This window comes from Rana temporaria, chromosome 12, assembly GCF_905171775.1.
Source record: "Rana temporaria chromosome 12, aRanTem1.1, whole genome shotgun sequence".
Classification (NCBI taxonomy): domain Eukaryota; kingdom Metazoa; phylum Chordata; class Amphibia; order Anura; family Ranidae; genus Rana; species Rana temporaria.
The window spans coordinates 16,042,010-16,062,089 of NC_053500.1; the positions used below are offsets into that span (position 1 = coordinate 16,042,010).

The 20,080-nt window shown below is 47.2% G+C and overlaps 1 protein-coding gene across 1 annotated transcript in view; it reads left to right on the forward strand.

The window, feature by feature from the left end:
• LOC120919469 (peroxidasin homolog) overlaps nucleotides 1-20,080 on the forward strand; it is a 57,213-nt gene that overhangs the window by 14,214 nt on the left and 22,919 nt on the right. The window contains exons 4-13 of the mRNA XM_040331651.1: nucleotides 1,642-1,713; nucleotides 3,787-3,858; nucleotides 3,937-4,008; nucleotides 4,343-4,512; nucleotides 6,059-6,176; nucleotides 8,395-8,564; nucleotides 10,855-11,127; nucleotides 11,297-11,413; nucleotides 14,130-14,288; nucleotides 16,149-16,251. Coding sequence (XP_040187585.1) covers nucleotides 1,642-1,713; nucleotides 3,787-3,858; nucleotides 3,937-4,008; nucleotides 4,343-4,512; nucleotides 6,059-6,176; nucleotides 8,395-8,564; nucleotides 10,855-11,127; nucleotides 11,297-11,413; nucleotides 14,130-14,288; nucleotides 16,149-16,251 — 1,326 coding nt within the window. The remainder of the gene's footprint in view (nucleotides 1-1,641; nucleotides 1,714-3,786; nucleotides 3,859-3,936; nucleotides 4,009-4,342; nucleotides 4,513-6,058; nucleotides 6,177-8,394; nucleotides 8,565-10,854; nucleotides 11,128-11,296; nucleotides 11,414-14,129; nucleotides 14,289-16,148; nucleotides 16,252-20,080) is intronic.

Consider the following 20,080-nt stretch of genomic DNA (forward strand, 5'->3'; position numbering starts at 1 on the left):
TGCTTGTTGTCCTTCTAGTCATATCCTGTCCTGGTTTTTCTTTTATGGTCTTAGCTTTCCTCTCCTTGTTGTTCTTCTAGTCATATCCTGTCCTGGTTTTTCTCTGGTCTTGGCTTTCCTCTCCTTGTTGTTCTTCTAGTCATATCCTGTCCTGGTTTTTCTTTTCTGGTCTTGGCTTTCCTCTCCTTGTTGTCCTTCTAGTCATATCCTGTCCTGGTTTTTCTTTTCTGGTCTTGGCTTTCCTCTCCTTGTTGTCCTTCTAGTCATATCATGTCCTGGTTTTTCTTTTCTGGTCTTGGCTTTCCTCTCCTTGTTGTCCTTCTAGTCATATCCTGTCCTGGTTTTTCTTTTCTGGTCTTAGTTTTCCTCTCCTTGTTGTCCTTCTAGTCATACCCTGTCCTGGTTCTTATTTTCTGGTCTTAGCTTTCCTCTCCTTGTTGTCCTTCTAGTCATACCCTGTCCTGGTTCTTCTTTTCTGGTCTTAGCTTTCCTCTCCTTGTTGTCCTTCTAGTCCTATCTTGTCCTGGTTTTTCTTTTCTGGTCTTGGCTTTCCTCTCCTTGTTGTCCTTCTAGTCATATCCTGCTCTCGTCTCTACCTTCTCTAGACTCCTTGCCGTTCTATTCATCCATATCCTCTCCTGGTTTTTCCATCTTATACTCTGGTTTCTGTCTTCCTCTCCCTGCTATCTCTCTGGTCATATCTTCTCCTGGTTTTCCTTTCTCTACCCAGCTACCTGACTTACACTTTTTGTTATCCTTCTAGTTACATCCTCTCCTTGTTATCCCAGGTCTCTGGCTCTTTCTGTCATCATCACTATATCTAAATTGGCGGCTTCTTCTTTCTGCTATCCTCCTGATTCCTGGCTCACTTATTTTGCTCTCCTTCTAGTCCTATGCACTCCCCTTTCCTTGGCATACACCTTTTTGCTGTCTTTCTTTCCTGTCCTTGTTTTCCTCCCTCTACTTAGCTTCCCTTTGACTTTAAATTTCCAATTTACACATTCACATACTGGGAGAAAAGGGCAGGTTAATAAGGGCTACTCCAAAGTATTGCCCAATAACACCTGTGATGTTTGAAGGACTATCTCAGAACCCAGAAAGTGAAACAGGTTTTGATAAAAGTTATACATTGATTAAGAAAAAATACATAAAATGCCAAACCAACAAGACAATAATGGCATCGTTGTAAGTAGTTGTGTTACACTAACGAAGCATAGAATCCAACTGGTAGGTGGGAACACAGAGATGTAGGTATAGGCGTGCTCCTCTACATGTTTCACGGCATATGTTGCTTCTTCAGGAGGAGTCAACCAAAACATCTAAAAAGAGATACAATCTCATAATTACAATATCAAAGAACCGATGAAGAACATGCACATATCCAGAAAGATAGTCCCTGTCCTGTCCCCTTTTTATCTCACTACCCCATCCTTCCCCCTTTAGTGCCCCTGATCATGTGAGTTTGTTGCTCCTTATCTCACTAAGGTCCTGGTCTCCAACACACCCTTCTTCTTTGCCAACGCCTCTTACTGCATCCCATTCTCTATCTCCTTATTTATTGGCTTTCTTGCTTGCATGTAGACATCATTCTTCCTACTGATGGTCACATATCCAGACTTTTCATCTTTTGTTTTCTCACAGATACCTGTACAAGAATGAAATCCGTAGCATACAGGGGAATGCATTCCATGGACTGGGCTCGCTAGAACAGCTGTGAGTATTGCAGCCAGCCTCGGCATTAATATAATCCTAAACCACTTTCAGCCTAGTATTGTTCATTTTCAAGTTTTTATTGTCCTATGGCAAGAGTGGTGCTAGGCCACATCAATATACTCAGTCGTTTTTGTAATTGAAAGCTTGTTGAATGTGGTTGCAAGTGCTAGAAAGTTACCTCTCCACATATTACTTGTGGCTGGACCAGGGCCGTCTTTAATGTTATTTGTACCCTGGGCAAAATTTTTCTTGGGGGGGCCCCCCATGCAATTTTGCTCTCCACCTGCTCTGAGACATACAATAAATATCAGCTAGACTTAAAATCAGTTTACTGTATCAGATCAGGCAGTGATTGGGATTGGTTGCCAAAGGTTACAGCATATGATTTCTTCTTGCTGATTGGTTGCTAGAGATTACTGTACAGTAATACTGCTCACTGATTGGTTGCTAGAGGTTTCAGCACATCATCTCTTCACTACAGAGGGGCATGATATACATATGAATGTCGCCTTTATTTACATATAAATGTCGCCGGCCTCAGCTATTTACATATGAATGGCGGTTATTTACATGTAAACACAGGTCTGCAGATGAGTCATCTGTACACAACAATAGGGCAGAGCAGCATTAGTAGCAGCACTTCACACTGAGATAGCAGGACACAGCAAAGGACTAAAACTTCAAGGGACAAGGGAATTTAAACTGGGATAGTTGGCAAGTATGAGGCAGCTGCTTTGAGCCCCACAACAATGACAGGGCCCAGGGCAGCTTTCCCTTTTGCCCTGCCTTAAAGATGGCCCTAAAGGCTAGGTGGGAAATTGATCCACCACTGTTCACTGATCAAAGAAACCCTACCAATCTTATGAGGAACCCTAGTGTTCTACAGAACCATGGTTGAGAAACACTGGCCTAGAGTGTGGAAGAATTAAAAACCTCCATCAAATTGTTACTGCTGTCTTTTTCCCCGCTGTGTAGAACCCATCTCTGTATTTATCTCTGCAATATTGCCAAGACAGAACGCAATAAGGAATCCAACATTTTAGAGTTGTCACCAGAACAAAAGGCAAGAATAAATCTGCTAATGGAGGGCAACTGATCACCTCTCAGTCCCTCTGTTGCATCTCCAAGAGGACAATAAAAAGTAAACTGATGGGTTCTAACTCTTCCCTACTCTATCCAAAACTAAAAAAGGAACCTTCTGGGTATGCATATACTTTAATGAAGTTGTCATTCTCTGCACGAGAGTTCCAGTTCTACAGTTTTTATAAACCGGAGCTCGGCCTTTGCAGACCAGTGGACATGCACAGACAGGGCAGGACTTAGGGTGGTGGGGGCCCCTGGGCTTAATAATCGAAGGGGCCCCCTGGAGCAGAGAACCGGGGGGGACCGATCATAGTTCGGGGGTTGGATCCACCGGCCGACCTATCAATGTTATTGAGCAGGGGGGGGGGGGGGGGGGCAGTGTGCCGACCGATCATACTTGTTGAGCAGGAGGGGGGATCCACCGACCGACCAAAGTTGTTGAACGGGGTGGGGCTGCCTTCAGTAATCTTGGGGTCCCTTAGACAGCTGCAGTGAAGGGGGCATCAAAGTTGTTGAGCGGGGTGGCTGGGGGCTGCCGAGAATGACATCCATCCGCCAAAGTTGTTGAGCTGAGGTGCCGAGAATGCAGCGACCAGCTGATTGCCGAGGGAGGGGGTTGCCGCGATTGCCGCAAAATTGCAAGAGGGGTTTGCCGCGATTGCCGCAAAATTGCAAGAGGGGTTTGCCGCGATTGCCGAGAACGGGGGGGTCGCCGTGATTGGGCCCGGGGCCCCCATTGGGTGGGGCCTATGGGCTCGAGCCCAGTCAAGCCTAATGGTAAGTCCGGCCCTGTGCACAGAAACAATTTGACAACAGTTTGAACTTTTTGCCCGTTTACACCAATTTTTCACTTGTAGAAAGAGTTGTAGTATTTCCTTGTTATGTTGTGTGGCAATTGTAGACACATATCAGAGTTTGGCCACTGTCATAGCATGGTAGGCGAGACGTTCCCCCCAGCCCATGCTCTGTATCTGTCTTCCCCTGTTCCAGGTATCTCCACTTCAACAGCCTGGAGGTTCTGGACGTTGACACGTTCGGGGATCTGCCGAAGCTGGAGAGACTGTAAGTGGTTGGAATAGCTGAGGTCTTGTGAATTATTTTCTCCCTTTGGCTCGTCTTTATGTCGTGTTTCTTTTGCAGGTTCCTGCACAATAACCGAATCGCTAGGATTCATCCAGGAACCTTCTCTCAGCTCCCATCATTGACCCGTCTGTAAGTTGTTTGTTGCCCCAAAAGGGTCCTAATGGTTGACTCCACCCCAACTGCTAAAGAGCACCTACCAGCTTCTTTCTGACTTTAGGATCCCATAATAACCCCCCCCCCCCCCCCGTGTCATCATCATATAGAGAAGGCTCTGCCACCACCAGCCAGAATTACATTTTTTATCTAATGTGTGTTAGTATTTCTATAGCTAAAGGGAAAATAGATTTCCTGGATGCCCCTGGAGTTGTTCTTTAATGACATCCCATACTCCCGGGTGCATAAATGTGTAAATTTAGAGCTGCACCAGAAAGGATTTTTACAGTTTGTCTCTGTGTGCGTCCAGGCGCCTGGACTCCAACCCTTTGGTGTGCGACTGTGAGCTGGTGTGGTTGGCGGACCTCCTGAGGAAGTTCACGGAGAGGAGCAGCACGCTGACTGCCGCCACGTGCGAACATCCGACGCATCTGCGAGGGAAGTCTGTCAGCGCCCTCCCTGAGGATCAGTTTAACTGCGGTGAGCCGAGAGCTATGGTTTGGGGAATAGAAACATTTTACTCCATCCACAATTTTTTTGGGAGTATGAATGATTTGTTTTCAATAATGAGAGCTCGGAAACCTACCATTGCGCAATTCCTCTCCCCATTAGCCATGGCCGGGACACTGTGGTATCATGTGAGATGGGGGAGGGGATTTGTGTTGGATGGGAGAATTTGGGGAACTGCAGGGGGTAATAATTGTTCTAAGAGAGGAATTTTTTTTTTGGGGGGGGGTGTTAGGAAAGGTGATTTGGGGGAATTGGTGTTGGGACGGCAGATAGGGGAAGAGAATTTGTGCTAGGAGGGGGGATTTGTGCTAAAAGAGTTGATATGGTAGAGGAGGGAGGAGATTCGTGCTAGGAGGGGAAATCTTTGCAGGGAGGATTTGTGCCAGTAGGGACGATTGGGAGGTATTTGTGCTGGGGGGGGGGGGGGAATTCGTGCTAGGTGGGGACATTTTGGGGGAAGGATTTGTGCCAGTAGGGACAATTGGGGGGTATTTGTGCTAGGAGGGGAAATTTGGAGGGGGTGGGAAGATTTGTGTTAGGAGGAGGGATTTGTGCTGGAAGGAATGGTGTAGTACTCGTTGGGGTTGGGGGGTTAGGAGTAGAGGATTTGTGCTATGAGGAGTGATTTTTTTCCGTGGGGGGGGATATGTGCTGTGGGGATTTGGAGGGAGAGAGGACTTGAGCTGGAATGGGGGGGGGGGTGAGGGGGGAGGTCAAAGATGTGTGCTGGCATGAGAGGGAATATATAGGAGGTAAGCATACAGTGCTTCATTTTTTGGGGGGCTATTTTTGCTGACACACATTGCTCATACATCTTGAGGGGGGGGGGGGGGGGGCAGTTTGGCATGTTCACCCTGGGCACTAGATGGCCCTGTCCCCGATGTAGTAAAAAAAAACTCCTTCCAGGAGAATATAACCCTAAGGTCAAAGGCTGCTGTGTCCGTCCATGAACTTGGAGAAATGGATTTTACGGTGAGTACAAAAATCCTATTTTCTCTTCCGTTCATGGATGGACACAGCAGCCTTTGACATTAGGGTTATATTCTCCTGGAAGGAAGCGGATATAACCCTAAGGTCAAAAGCTGCTGTGTCCGTCCATGAACTCAGAGAAATGGATTTTACGGTGAGTACAAAAATCCTATTTTTCTGGACTAGTGACTGCAGGGATCTGATTGGGTAAACAAGCAGGGAAATATCCTCACTTCCTGTCCCTGTGACATCAACACAAGTAATCAAGCAATCAAAACACGATAAGATATTTTATCCTTTCATCTCTCTACTAACAACCTGTTTTTTGTATTTGTCCACATTAGAGAGAGTTCCCATCACTTCCTGTCCTGACAAGCAGTGAGGGCAAATCTCCCCAACGCAGTCAAAAAGAGCAGTAAAATCTGGACAGAGGCTCAAACACATTCCCCTCTTTTCAAAACAAAATAAACCCCTTTCAGAATCGCAAAAAAAATGGCTCCACCATAAACATGGACCTGTCATTTGATGAGGTCTCCTTTTCTTCCAGAGATGCCTCGCATTTTATCGGAACCTAGAGATGCCGATGTCGTCCTTGGAAACACGGTTTATTTTATCTGCCGAGCCGAGGGGAATCCCAAACCTGACATCAGATGGATACATAACAAGTGAGTGTTCGAGGTTTCCCAGTCTTGACTCCCCCCTTTGTCCTCCTCCACTCTCTGTCCAGAGCTGTCCGGCCTCCAACTGTTGGCTCTGTGAGAATGGCCACGGCAGCGGGGATGGCTGTGGGCAGAAAGGTTCCTAAAGGGTCCGCAGCGGTCCAGATTAGACATCGACTCAGTCCGGATCCAGACCGTGGTCCACCATTTAGTGATGTCTGTGCTTTTCTGAGTTACTTTATTGGACAATCCATGATGGCTATGCAACCATAATGTCTCCACCCCAACCAAAAATGTCCTCCTTGACACATTTCTCCACATTCATCACAAAGGATGCTTATGGTCAAGCCACAACGTGATGAAACGCGTTAAGCCTGAGTTTTTTTATATATATATATATATATATATAAGAGCTCATGCACAGGGGCGTATGAGGTCATATAATGTAAAATAACGAGCCACAGGTTTTGGGTACAGCCAACTGTACAAATGGGCATACACGTTTCCAACTCTGTCCAAAATTAGATTGGGTTTTAGAGGACCCAATGGGTGTTTGTCTTCTTTTAATCTACTTAATTATTTCGGTGTATGTACTACGGGGCATCGAGTGACCAAATATCCATGTTTTATGAAAATTTCAAAAAATGCTAATAAAGGAAAAAAGGAATGGCGGCACATATATTTTCATGTTATTACCTGTAACGGTCACCACCGTTTACGATTTTCCATTCCACCAACCACGACAGCTTATCCGACAACCCAAAATCCAGCAGACAGGAACCATTGGATTTTCCCCAGAAATAACGAGACACACGCTCTCTTACTGGTTCCAAAATGAATGAATACTTTTTTTTATACACCAAAAAGCATGCTACAGTAGTTACAGGGACAATGAAACTCTCCACCCCCCCTACATCACACAATGGGGCTTCAATTACACATTCAGATGGGCTAATTCCTAATCATTATCCAGACAGCCTGGCTCCGCATTTAGAGGAGGTAATTACTACAGTTGACAGGTCACATTCCACATCTTATCATCAATAGACTTTTCACACAAAACAGTGGGGTAGATTCAGGTACCTTTTGCGCCCTCTTACGGAGGCGCAGCGTACCGTTTTAATGCTGCGCCTCCGTAAATTACGTGCGCTACGCTTCATTCATGAAGCAGTAGCTACGTAATTTGCGTGGGCGCTCCTTAAAACTGCCCGGCGTAAGGGCGCGCAATTTAAATGATCCCGTAGGGGGCGTGGATCATTTAAATTAGGCGCGTTCCCGTGCCGAACGTATAGCGCATGCTCCGTCGGGAAACTTTCCCGACGTGCATTGCGGCAAATGACGTCGCAAGGACGTCATTTGCTTCAACGTGAACATAAATGGCGCCATTCACGATTCACTTACGCAAACGACGTAATTTTTAAAAATGGCGACGCGGGAACGACAGGTATACTTAGCATTGGCTACCCCTGCTAATAGCAGGAGCAGCCTTACGCGGAACCCGACGCACGCAAACGACGTAAAATGCGTATGCAGGGCTCGCGTAGGGTTGTGAATCGGCGTGAGTATGCAATTTGCATGCTCTACGCTGACCACTACGGGAACGCCACCTAGCGGCCAGCGTAAAAATACAGCCTACGATACGATGGCATAAGAGCCTTATGCCAGTCATATCTTAGGCTGCAGTCGGCGTATCGAGCTCTCTGAATCAGGAGAAGTCGATACGCCGGCGCAACAAAGCAATTGCGCTGCGTATCTATGGATACGCAGACGCAATTGCTTTCTGAATCTACCCCAGTGTCATTAGCATACACAATGAAAGGTCTTAGGAGCCAGGCTTAATTAACACAATAGACCATAGAATGCAATCACAGCTTTACACTTAAAACATCCCATAATATCCAGCCAGGCTGGCTCTCAAGCTTCAATCCACATCACCACAGTAGCAGACTTAATTAGCATCTCAACAGTCTATGTTAAGCATCGAAGGAGACACACTCTATTGACCTATTGTGGACAGAATTAACAACCTGTAATATGTCCAGATCTCCTGCAATACATGAATTATCATTTCTCAGTCATCCTATGCCCATAAGGGACATAGGATGACCCTAGACCCAAGAGTCATTAGTGAAGCTGGCACAGGAGTACCCCCCATCCTTCAAAAGTCTCTGGGTATCAAGGGCCATTCCGTTACATTACCCGACACTCTTTTTTTTCCCTCCAGCAATGAGATCGATATGAGTTTCGATGGGAGGCTGCATCTGTTGCATGATGGGACATTGATGATCCAGAACACGCAGGAGTCGGATAAAGGGATCTATCAGTGCGCGGCCAAAAACATCGCCGGGGAGGTGCGCACTCAAGAGGCCATCTTGCGCTACTCTGGCAGCCGATGTGAGTAACGCGCCTTCTTCACTTATGAGTCGCTTAAAAGACGCAGGTGCACCCGTGATTGTATTTTTCATGGGTTCTGTAATGAGGTGGAACATCCACTAGAGCAGCAATGGGAGAAAGAGGTCCTTTTCACCGCATAACAAGGTTAGGTAATACCGACATCTGCCTCATTCAGATTCATTTTAATGACTCATGCCTCCCTGCCAGTCAATATGAATGTCTGAGAATCATCAACGGAAATAGTTTCAGGTGGGGAACATCAGCCAGTCCTGACCTTGGTTGGATCAACCATTAGAGCCAGGCAGAAGGGGCGGCTGCCCTGAGCACATCGTGTATTGTAGGGATGGAGGCGCCGCAAGTTTCTTCTACTATAAGGCTGACAGGAGTAGTGAGAGTGACATCACTACTTATGTCAGCCCAGTGCTGGAAGCAGCAAGGAGAAAAGAAGAGAGCTGGGAGGAGGTGCAGGCTGTGCTCTCGCTCTCCTCCTCATAAGCTTGCACATCTCGAGGGGGGCAGGGCAGCCATCAGAAATTTTACACAGCTTCAGGCATGGGCCCCCTGGAGCCCATAGGGGGGGTGCTCAGTGTCATCTCACCCACCTCTTCCTCCTCCTGCCGCGACTTGAGAACCGGGGGTAGCTGCCGAAATAAAAACCTAAGAAGGGGGGGCTGGGCCCCTGGGAACATTTGGGCCTCTAATGCCTGTACCCCCCTGATGGCGGTTCTGGAGGGGGGACACAGTTTGTCATCTTTGCCCAGGGCACTGGGTGATCTTGTCCCAGCACTGTTTATATGTCACAATCTAATTGAACAATCCCTGTACAGTCCCCTTTAAATTTCCCAAACTTTTGGTAACGTGAGGGCCTGAACCTGAATATGTGTACCTATAGATTAGTGTTTTCCAACCTCAAGTACCCCCAACAGGCCATGTTTTGGAAATGTCCCTTGGGTAAAATTGGTCTCGTACATATCAAGCCATGGACATGGATTGTTAAGTGGGCCATTTATTTTAGTGCTCCCCTCCCTCTTTTCAAGGTTACTTGCCTTGGTAAGGATAACACATATGGGCCACCCACAGCCTCCTGTGATATATACACTATATTACCAAAAGTATTGGGACGCCTGCCTTTACACACACATGGGCCCCGATTCAGATACAATAGTGTATCTCTCGGCGGGCGTAACGTATCTCAGATACGTTACGCCGCCGTAAATTAGGGCGCAAGTTCCGTATTCAGAAAGAACTTGCGCCCTAAGTTAAGGCGGCGTAACGTATGTGGTACGGCGTAAGCCAGCGGAATTCAAATGTGGATGATGTGGGCGTGTTTAACTAAATTAATAGTGACCCCACGTATTTGACGTTTTTTACAAACGGCGCATGCGCCGTTCGTGAAAGAATCCCAGTGCGCATGCTCGAAATTACACCGCAAATCGTCATTGCTTTAGACGTGAACGTAACTTACGCAAACTACGTAAATTTTTCTAAATTCGACGCGGGAACGACGTCCATACTTAACATAGGATACCTCTCATATAGCAGGGGTAACTTTACGGCGGAAAAAGACGAACGTAAACGACGTAAAAAAAAGCGCCGGGCGGACGTACGTTTCTGAATCGGCGTATCTACCTAATTTGCATATTCGACGCGGAAGTCTTGGGAAGCGCCCCTAGCGGTCAGCGTAAATATTGCACCCTAAGATACGACGGCGTAGGAGACTTAAGCCACTCGTATCTAGGCAACATTGAGGCGTATCTGATTTTATGAATCAGACGTCGCAAGGCGACGGCCTGCATTCGGAGTTACGACGGCGTATCTGGAGATACGCCGACGTAACTCCTTTCTGAATCTGGGCCATGAACTTTAATGGGATCCCAGTCTTAGTCCGTAGGGTTCAATATTGAGTTGGCCCCGCCCTTTACAGCTATAACAGCTTCAACTCTTCTGGGAAGGCCGTCCACAAGGTTTAGGAGTGTCTATGGGAATGTTTGACCATTCTTCCAGAAGAGTATTTGTGAGGTCAGGCACTGGCTGGACTGGCCTGGCTCACAGTCTCCACTCTAATTCATCCCAAAGGTGTTCTATCGGGTAGAGGTCAGGACTCTGTGTAGGCCAGTAAAATTGCTCCACCCCAAACTCACTCATCCATGTCTTTATATTTGGTGTACAGCCAGCTTTGATGCCCAAGCACTACACTTTATAAAACACGGACCGTACATTTATATTCTCAATGTAGGCACTGACTGCCCTGCCTTGGAAGGTTCTCAGTCGAATCTTTCTGTCTCCTCAGCCAAGCCGGTGTTTATAATCCATCCACAAACCACGGAGGCGCTCGTAGATGGAAGCGTCACCCTGGAGTGCGGCGTCTCTGGGGACCCTCAGCCAAAAATTGCATGGACCACGGAAAACGGAGAAGCGATTCCCAATAACGGGCGCTTTACCATCACAAGCTCTGGAGGTCTGTACATTCGGAACCTCACCGCCGCGGACCAGGGGCTCTATCAGTGTCACGCCAGCAATAGCGAGGGCAGTGTCCAGGCCTCTGCGTCTATCATCGTACAAGGTGAGAAAATACAAGGCCATACGGCAAATATATTGATTACAGTAATGATCTGAAGAGATATTCCAGTCTAGCTCTGCGGCGGTGTCAAAGTTAAAGAGGTCATCTGGTCTTCTTCTAAATGGTCTTTCTCTGTGTTTTCTATCCTTCGATTTCCTCACTTCACTTTCAGATCCTCAGAAGTTCTCCGTGGTTCCCAGAGACCAGACCGTGACTGAAGGACGGGATGTCGAATTTCTTTGCTCTGCCAATGGGCAACCAGCTCCAGTCATAACCTGGACTAAAGATGGTAAGACCCTCACCTTCCCACCTTGGTTATTTTACCCTTCCCTGAAGAGCATGGACCGGAACAGTCTCTACATTTCTGGGGTGGGCCTATTACATTGGCAATGGGGAACCGCGCCGTTTTCAGGAGGATTGAAGGATCGGGTGAGTATAAGCTCTGTGTTCACACCTAAAGAAAACGAGCAGTTAACCCATGCAGTGCAATTTTTCCCCGAGTTCTGTTTTAACCTTTTGGGTTTGGGTGGGGGGGGGGGGGAGCTCACTGCAAGGGTACATTCTGTCTAACTCTAATTCCCATTTAAGGGATGATTTGTGATCGATTTCATTTGAATGATTGCAAACTAGCCTTCTATTATTGATTTAATGGTACTGGGCTAGATTCTGGTAGGGGCGCGCATAGTTACGGCGGCGCAGCGTATTGTATTTACGCTACGCCGACGCAACTTACAGGATCAAGTGCAGTATTCACAAAGCACTTGCTCCGTAAGTTGCGGCGGCGTAGCGTAAATGGGGCCGGCGTAAGCGCGCGTAATTCAAATGTGGAAGGGGGGGCGTGTTTTATGTAAATATATGATGACCTGACGTGATTGACGTTTTGTATGCGCCGTCCGTGTACATATCCCAGTGTGCATTGCTCCCGAGTACGGCGCAACGCCGTATTGGTTTCGACGTGAACGTAAATTACATCCAGCCCTATTCGCGAACGACTTACGCAAACGACGTAAAAAAAAATTCAAATTTCGAAGCGGGAACGACGTCCATTCTTAACATTGGCTGCGCCTCCTAATAGCAGGAACAACCTTACGCCGAAAAAGCCTGACGTAAATAAATTGCGCCGGGCGTACGTACGTTTGTGAATCGGCGTATCTAGGTAATTCGCATATTCTACGCCGACAACAACGGAAGCGCCCCTAGCGGCCAGCGGCAGAATGCATCCTAAGATACGACGGCGTAAGAGACTTATGCCAGTCGTATCTTAGGCTAATGTCGGCGTATCTTGCTTTCTGAATACAGAAAGTAGATACGCCGGCTCAGCTTTGAAATTACGCGGCGTATCTATGGATACGCCGGCGTAATTCTTTTCTGAATCTACCCCATTGTTAAGTATTTTGCCATCTAGTGAATTTTTTTTATTTCCACCCCGTGATTTTAGTTTGACTTGGGTACATTGGTTTCCAAAGCCAAAATCGTGTCTCTGGTAGCTTTTTGCATGAAGATTTCAGGGCTGACGATAAATGAAGCTGCATCGTCGTCGTGTATGATTCGGCCCTCATATAACAAGTAGACAATCCTGATTGTGTGCAGGTCCTCTATAACCTTACTTGGCTCCGTAGTCATGTGATAATTCCTCTGATTATTTTGCCGCCAGATTTGGCATTGAGCCCGGCTCAGCCGATCGCCGATTGGTGGAGTTCTCTGACAAACCTTGTACAGATGCCAGCTCTCGGTGGGGAGCAACAGCATGACGGCTTCTGATGTCCTTAAAAGACTTGAATTGAAAAGCTTTGTATGGACTGCTAGAGCCCGAGGTCTTCATCTCTTCCTCTTGGCTCATCTAATGGTGGCCAGAGGTCATTGTAGCCGTATCGGTGCAAGAACAATTGTCTACCGTTCATAAAGCTTTTTTGATTTGCAAGAACATCAAAATTTTCAGGACATGCTTTCGGGGTGTACCCACTTTTTCAAGGTCCAGGCTGTACTAATGCACATTGGGGTTGATTGACTAAAACTGGAGAGTGCAAAATCTGGTGCAGCTCTGCATAGAAACCAATCGGCTTCCAGGTTTTATTGTCAAAGCCTAATTGATCAAGCTGAAGTTAGAAGCTGATTGGCTACCATGCACAGCTGCACCCGATTTTGCACTCCAGTTTTAATAAATCAACACCAATGTATAGTTACATAGTTATTCTGGTTGAAAAAAAGACACACGCCCATCTAGTTAAACCAACAAATGGGGGGGAATTTTTTTTTTTTAAATCCTATCAGGGGTGTCCGGAGGCCCGGGCTTGGGAGGCTGGAGCCCCAAATGGGTCCCCGAAAAGCACCAAGCCTCAGGCATTTAGGTCTCCATTATTATCCCCGAGCGGCGAGCGCCGGGACCAATCTGATCCCGAGCGCCCCGGAATGTGGCCGAGGGCAGCCGAGTCGCCAGGACCGAGCTGATCCGGACCAGACCCGAGCCTTGCCGAATGTGGCCGAGTCCTGCCGACTCGATGAGTTTTATAGCAGGTTCCGCCCTTTGGAGCCTGGGCAATGCCTATGATGGACGTCCCACTGGTCCAATGCCGGGACTGCAGGACGTGTGACGTCCATCATAGACGCTGCAGAGTCCTTCAGACTTTAGGGGGGTGGCAGACTGTGCCCATCATGAGTAGAAATTGTCCCAGCACCAATGCCCCATTTTTGGTGTCAGTGAGTGCCCCATTGTTGAGGTCATTGGGGGGGAACTGTGCCCCATCGTTGGTGTCATTGGGAGTAATATTGCCTGATCTTTGGTGTCATTGGGAGGATTTGTACCCTATTGTACAAATAGCTATTAAAACGTATTTAGTCACAGAACATGAGAAGATATTGGTATGGGATAAAAACGTCCATTTTGGTTATGGAACTGAAGCTGAAATGTGATTGGTTGCCAAAGGAATGAATGTTCTCATTTGTGGCTGAATGATCCTCAGTATCGTTTGTTTTACATTAATCTATGTCTGTTTTTGTGTCTTTAGGAGAAGAACTGCCCAATGATGGGCGTCACACTGTTCTTGAATCGGGGGCTCTCTATATCCAGAGGGCTGTGATGAAGGATAGTGGGCAGTATCATTGTCATGCCACCAGCTCTACGGGGGTCAGCTCTGTGCCGGTCCAGCTGCATGTGCAGCCACAAGGTAAGTACACTTTGTGAGCAGGCAACCTAGGCCTAAGCCAGATGACTGTCTCCTATCTCAAGTTTTATGTTGTTCTTTGAGATATACAAACCCATGCAATCACAAAGTTCTCTGGTCATAGGAACTCTGAAATACAGTTGCAAGAAAAAGTATGTGAACCCTTTTGGAATGATATGGATTTCTGCATGAGATCCATTCTTGTTTAGTGTTTTACGTATCGTAAATTCGCTAACAGGGATGTTAGCATATGCCAGAGACTTTTGTAAGTCTTTAGCTGACACTCTAGGTTTCTTCTTCACCTCATTGAGCAGTCTGCGCTGTGCTCTCGCTGTCATCTTTACAGGACGGCCACTCCTAGGGAGAGCAGCAGCAGTGCTGAACTTTCTCCATTTATAGACAATTTTTCTTACCATGGACTGATGAACAGCAAGGCTTTTGGAAATACTTTTATAACCCTTTCCAGATTTATGCAAGTCAACAATTCTTAATCGTAGGTCTTCTGAGAGCTCTTTTGTGCGAGGCATCATTCACATCAGGCAATGCTTCTTGTGAAAAGCAAACCCAGAACTGGTGTGTGTTTTTTATAGGGCAGCTGTAACCAACACCTCCAATCTCATCTCATTGATTGGACTCCAGTTGGCTGACACATCACTCCAATTAGCTCTTGGAGATGTCATTAGTCTAGGGGTTCATATACTTTTTCCACCTGCACTGTGAATGTTTACATGGTGTGTTCAATAAAAACATGTGTTTATTAGTTTAAGCAGACTGGGTCATATTCTCAGAAGAGTTACGACGGAGTATCTCAGGAAACTTCGTCGTATCTCTCTTTTTTGACCCGCGTATCTATGCGAGTGATTCCTAGAATCATTTTCGCAAAGATACGCTGAAGATCCGACATGTGTAAGTCACTTACACTGTCGGATCTTAAATGTAATTCGCCGCTGGCCGCTAGGTGGCGTTTACGTTCAGGTCTCATTTGTTTATGCAAATGAGCCTGATACGCCGATTCCCGAACGAAATCGCGTTGCGTAACCGTCGCTTACGTCGTTTGCATAAGCGTAAGGTTACCCCTGCTATATGAGGGGTAACCTTACGCCAGTCCCACGTATGCCATGTTAAGTATGGCGTCGGGTCCGCGTCGTCTTTTCCCGTCGGGTACGTCGTTTTCCTAAGTCGTTCCTGAATACGACTTTACGTCAATGACGCACACATCGGCGTCATTGACGTTTTCCGCCGAGAACTGGAGCATGCGCACTGGGCTATTTTTAGCCCGGCGCATGCGCAGTTCGATCGGAACGGGGGCGCGCTTAATTTAAATATAAGCCGCCCCTTTTGAAATACGCGGGGATACGAGGGGCCATTTACACTACGCCTCCGCAAACTACGGAGCAAGTGCTTGAGGAATATGGCACTTGCTCCAGTAAGTTGGGGTGGCGTAGTGTAAATGGCTTACGCTATGGCCGCGGAAAAAGTACGAGAATCTGGCCCACTGTGATTGTCTATTGTTGTGACTTAGATGAAGATCAGATCACATTTTATGACCAATTTGTACAGAAATTCATATCATTCCAAAACGGATCACATACCTTTTCTTGCAACTGTACCCAAAGTGATTCATTTACTTCAAATGGAGAGTGCAAAATCTGGTGCAACTCTTCATAGAAACCAATCAGCTTCCAGGTTTTTATGTCAAAGCTTCATTGAACAAGGTGAAGTTAGAAGCTGATTGGCTGCCATGCACAACTGCACTAGATTTTGCATTCTCCAGTTTTGGTAAATCAACCCCAATGTGTCATTTTGTAAATTTTGTCCTGTGCAAATGATGACGACTGCGACTGATTATCTGCATCTCCCCAGATACGGCGCGACTCGGGGACGCCTTTGTGGAGATGTCCTTGCGAGAAGCCATCCAAAGCGTCAACAGCAGCTTTAACGCCACTCACAGATACCTGTTCAGCAGGTGAGGAGTCTCACTGGTACAGGTGGCTGCCCTGTAGGTAAGAAGCCCTTCCTTGTGCAAGCACCAGTGCTGTGTCAAAAATAGGAACTGTCAGTGTTACCCCACATTCAATGACAGTTGGTTATGAAAATGATGGGCTTGATCTGAGATGGAGTAATACAGCACAAGAGAGCTTTTATTTCTGACACCTTGATGAGTGTTTATTCCTGCAGATGCTTGCTCCTTGGGGGATGGACAATCTTTTGTTCCTGCTCAGGGAAGGTGGGAATCATTTGGAAGTGTTAGTAATGGAGGGACCACTTGTGACTGCAATGCAGGGAAGGAAACACTTTAAACTGCTCATTGGGGAGGGATCAAATGTAACGGCTCAGTTGAAGAGGAGTTACCTGTAACTGCTGAGCAGGGGAGGGATGAATTGTAACTGCTCAGCAGGGGAGGGATGAATTGTAACTGCTCAGCAGGGGAGGGATGAATTGTAACTGCTCGGCAGGGAAATATTCACTGGAAACTGTTCGTACTGCTCAATAGGGGGAGGGATCATTCGTAAAAGCTCAGTGGGGGAGATATTCTAAATAACTGTTCATCAGGGAAGGGATCACTATTGGCTGCTCAGTGCAGGATGGATTACTCATAACTGCGCTGAAGAGGAGGAGTCACTCATAATTGCACAGCAGGGGAGGATTCACTCATAATTTCTCAGCAGGGGAGGGATCACTTTTAAATTCTAAGCAGAGAAAGGATTATTACTAACTGCTCAGCAGTGGAGGAATCACTCATAACTGTTTAGCACAGGATGGATCTCTTGTAACTGCTCAGCAGTGGTGGGATTACTCATAACTGCTCAGCGGGGGGAGAGATCCCTCACAACTGCTCAGCATAGGAATGATCACTCATAAGTGCTCAGCGGGGGAGGGATCAGGGGAGCAGGAACTCATAACTAACTGCTCAACAGTGGAGGGATCCCTCATAACTGCTCAGTGGGGGAGGGATCCCTCATACCTGTTTAGTGGAGGAGAGATCCCTCATAACTGCTCAGCGGGGCAGTGATCCCTCATAACTGCTCATCAGGGCAGCAGTAACTCATAACTAACTGCTCAGCAGTGGAGGGATCCCTCACAACTGCTATGTGGGGGAGGGATCCCCCATACATGTTTAGTGGAGGAGAGATCCCTCATAACTGCTCAGCAGGGGAGAGATTCCTCATAACTGAGGACATCGCTGAATTTTTTTTTTCTTTTCTTTTTTTTTTTTAATAAGAGACTGTCTACTGTGCAAAAAGGTGGAGTATGGCTTCACTTAGGGAAGAAAGAAAAATATGTAAAAACGTACCATCATCCAAATGACTACAGCAAGATAAGGGAGGGTGGGGAGGACGGGGTAGTGGCTGTAACTACACCCAAATCATCCCCACTCAAAGGGATTTCCTGGACTATGTCGGTACTGGTAAAGATGCAATGTAATGCATATAAAAACGATTTATTAAAGAAATCAAATATACACTTGATACAATTAAAATTGAACAAACAATAAACAAATGCTCAGGTAACCCCCCATGGACATCTGTAATTGTCAGTTGCTGGATTGGTCGAATTCTCGACTAGTTTCGTGGTTGCCCACTTCCTCAGGAGAACCAATCTCTAGAACAGATATTATAAAACACATAAACAAAATATTTACACAAACAGCAATTCATAAATACATAAATATTAATTAGTAGCTTACCCACTGAATAGATATACAGTGTGTGAACCAAGGACGCTATGCAGGATCCCCTGCGGCGGACAAAGGGGATATGGGTGGATTCCTGGGGTATGGAATATAATTAAAAACCAGATGAAACAAGGTTGTGAGCTAGGCATAAGGGGGAGGGGGAGGGGCATGGAGGGGAATGAGAGGAAAGGGGGGGGAAGAGGAAGGAGGTAAAGAGGAAAAAATCGGGGGGGGGGGGGGGGAGGGAAGGGTTGAAGGGGGACCAAGAAGGGGGGGGGGGGGAGAGAAAAGGAAGGGACAGAAATGGGGGGGGGAGGGTAATAGAGGATAAATAAGGGGAGGAAAAATGAGGGGGGGTTGGGGGGGGGGGGAGAGGGGGAGAGGAAGGACAAGTGGGAAAAGTGGGGGAGGGGAAAAAAGGGGGGGGGGATTTTTTGCCAGGCTGCTGAATAGTAACAAGAATATAAGGATATAAAGATGTAGAGAACTCACCCAAACATGCATGTCGGGAGTTTGGTACAGCACCATGGCAAGATATTATGGCCGTGAGAGCTGAGTAACAGGAGGGGTGTCACTGATGTGGCTAGCAGGGGGCAGTAGGGGATAAAATTGCACATAATGAGTTGCTGGTAATGACCAGCGATGACTCGAGGGGTGCAGTTAAACAAATAATTAGCCCCAGTGGCATGGTAATGCCAGTTACTGGGACAATGGGATACAGATCCCCGAGAGTTACTACCTACGAATTTATTCAGCACAATCTTTTTATACAACTCTCCATCACCCCGACCCTGATCCCACTTTGGGACGGACAGCCACTCACCCTATGTATTCACATTATTTTTACTATCTTACTACTTTATTTACATCCACCTATCCTTCACTGCCTCACACCTTGTGTTTGATAATTTCCACACCACACACCTTTCATCCTTGTTCACACGTGTACACCATATACCCATTCACTTATTATTGGTTGCACCTTAGTGCCACCTCCTTCCAATTATCACCAACTTGTATTGTTTAACGTCACATGCCCTGGGTTGTCCCATCCTCACTGATACCTCGTCGTTCTACGACGTAGATCTAGCCTTGTGCTCTGAGCTGTCAGATCTGTGACAGTTGCACTGAGTCAACTAATACAGTGATCATTACGGTGAGCACTACATATGTTCACCTGTTTATTCATTACCCATGTTTTCTTAATAATTGTACTCAATGTCTTTATTTGTTTATAATCTTTATCCCTGTTTAGTTTGTGTGAACCCTGGTCGCTTATCATTTCCCCAGTGGCGGACATGTGTTTCCTCCTGATGTGGTCGGAATAACTTTCCTTCCCATCTAGCTCCGTGTGCGCCGTGGGCTAATTGCCCATTGGCTCGCCCTGGATGCACATGCGCGGTAGCGCTCCACGCACCTGCCCTGTGTGGGGAAACACACCTGGTGACGTCAGACGCTGATCGTTGGCGGCGCTCCTGACGTCCCATGGTCGGGGAGCTCATTTAAGGTGCCTCGGCACCCATGGTTGAGCATGGTGGATCCTTTCCCTGGCGACTGCCGTGGTGAGGCACACACAGGCTACATGTGGCTGCCCGTAGGTAGTAACTCTCGGGGATCTGTATCCCATTGTCCCAGTAACTGGCATTACCATGCCACTGGGGCTAATTATTTGTTTAACTGCACCCCTCGAGTCATCGCTGGTCATTACCAGCAACTCATTATGTGCAATTTTATCCCCTACTGCCCCCTGCTAGCCACATCAGTGACCCCCTCCTGTTACTCAGCTCTCACGGCCATAATATCTTGCCATGGTGCTGTACCAAACTCCCGACATGCATGTTTGGGTGAGTTCTCTACATTCCCCCCCCCCTTTTTCCCCCTCCCCCACTTTTCCCACTTGTCCTTCCCCTCCCCCCCCCCCCCCCCCCCCATTTTTCCTCCCCTTATTTATCCTCTATTACCCTCCCCCCCCCCATTTCTGTCCCTTCCTTTTCTCTTCCCCCCCCCCCTTCTTGGTCCCCCTTCAACCCTTCCCTCCCCCCCCCCCGATTTTTTCCTCTTTACCTCCTTCCTCTTCCCCCCCCTTTCCTCTCATTCCCCTCCATGCCCCTCCCCCCTC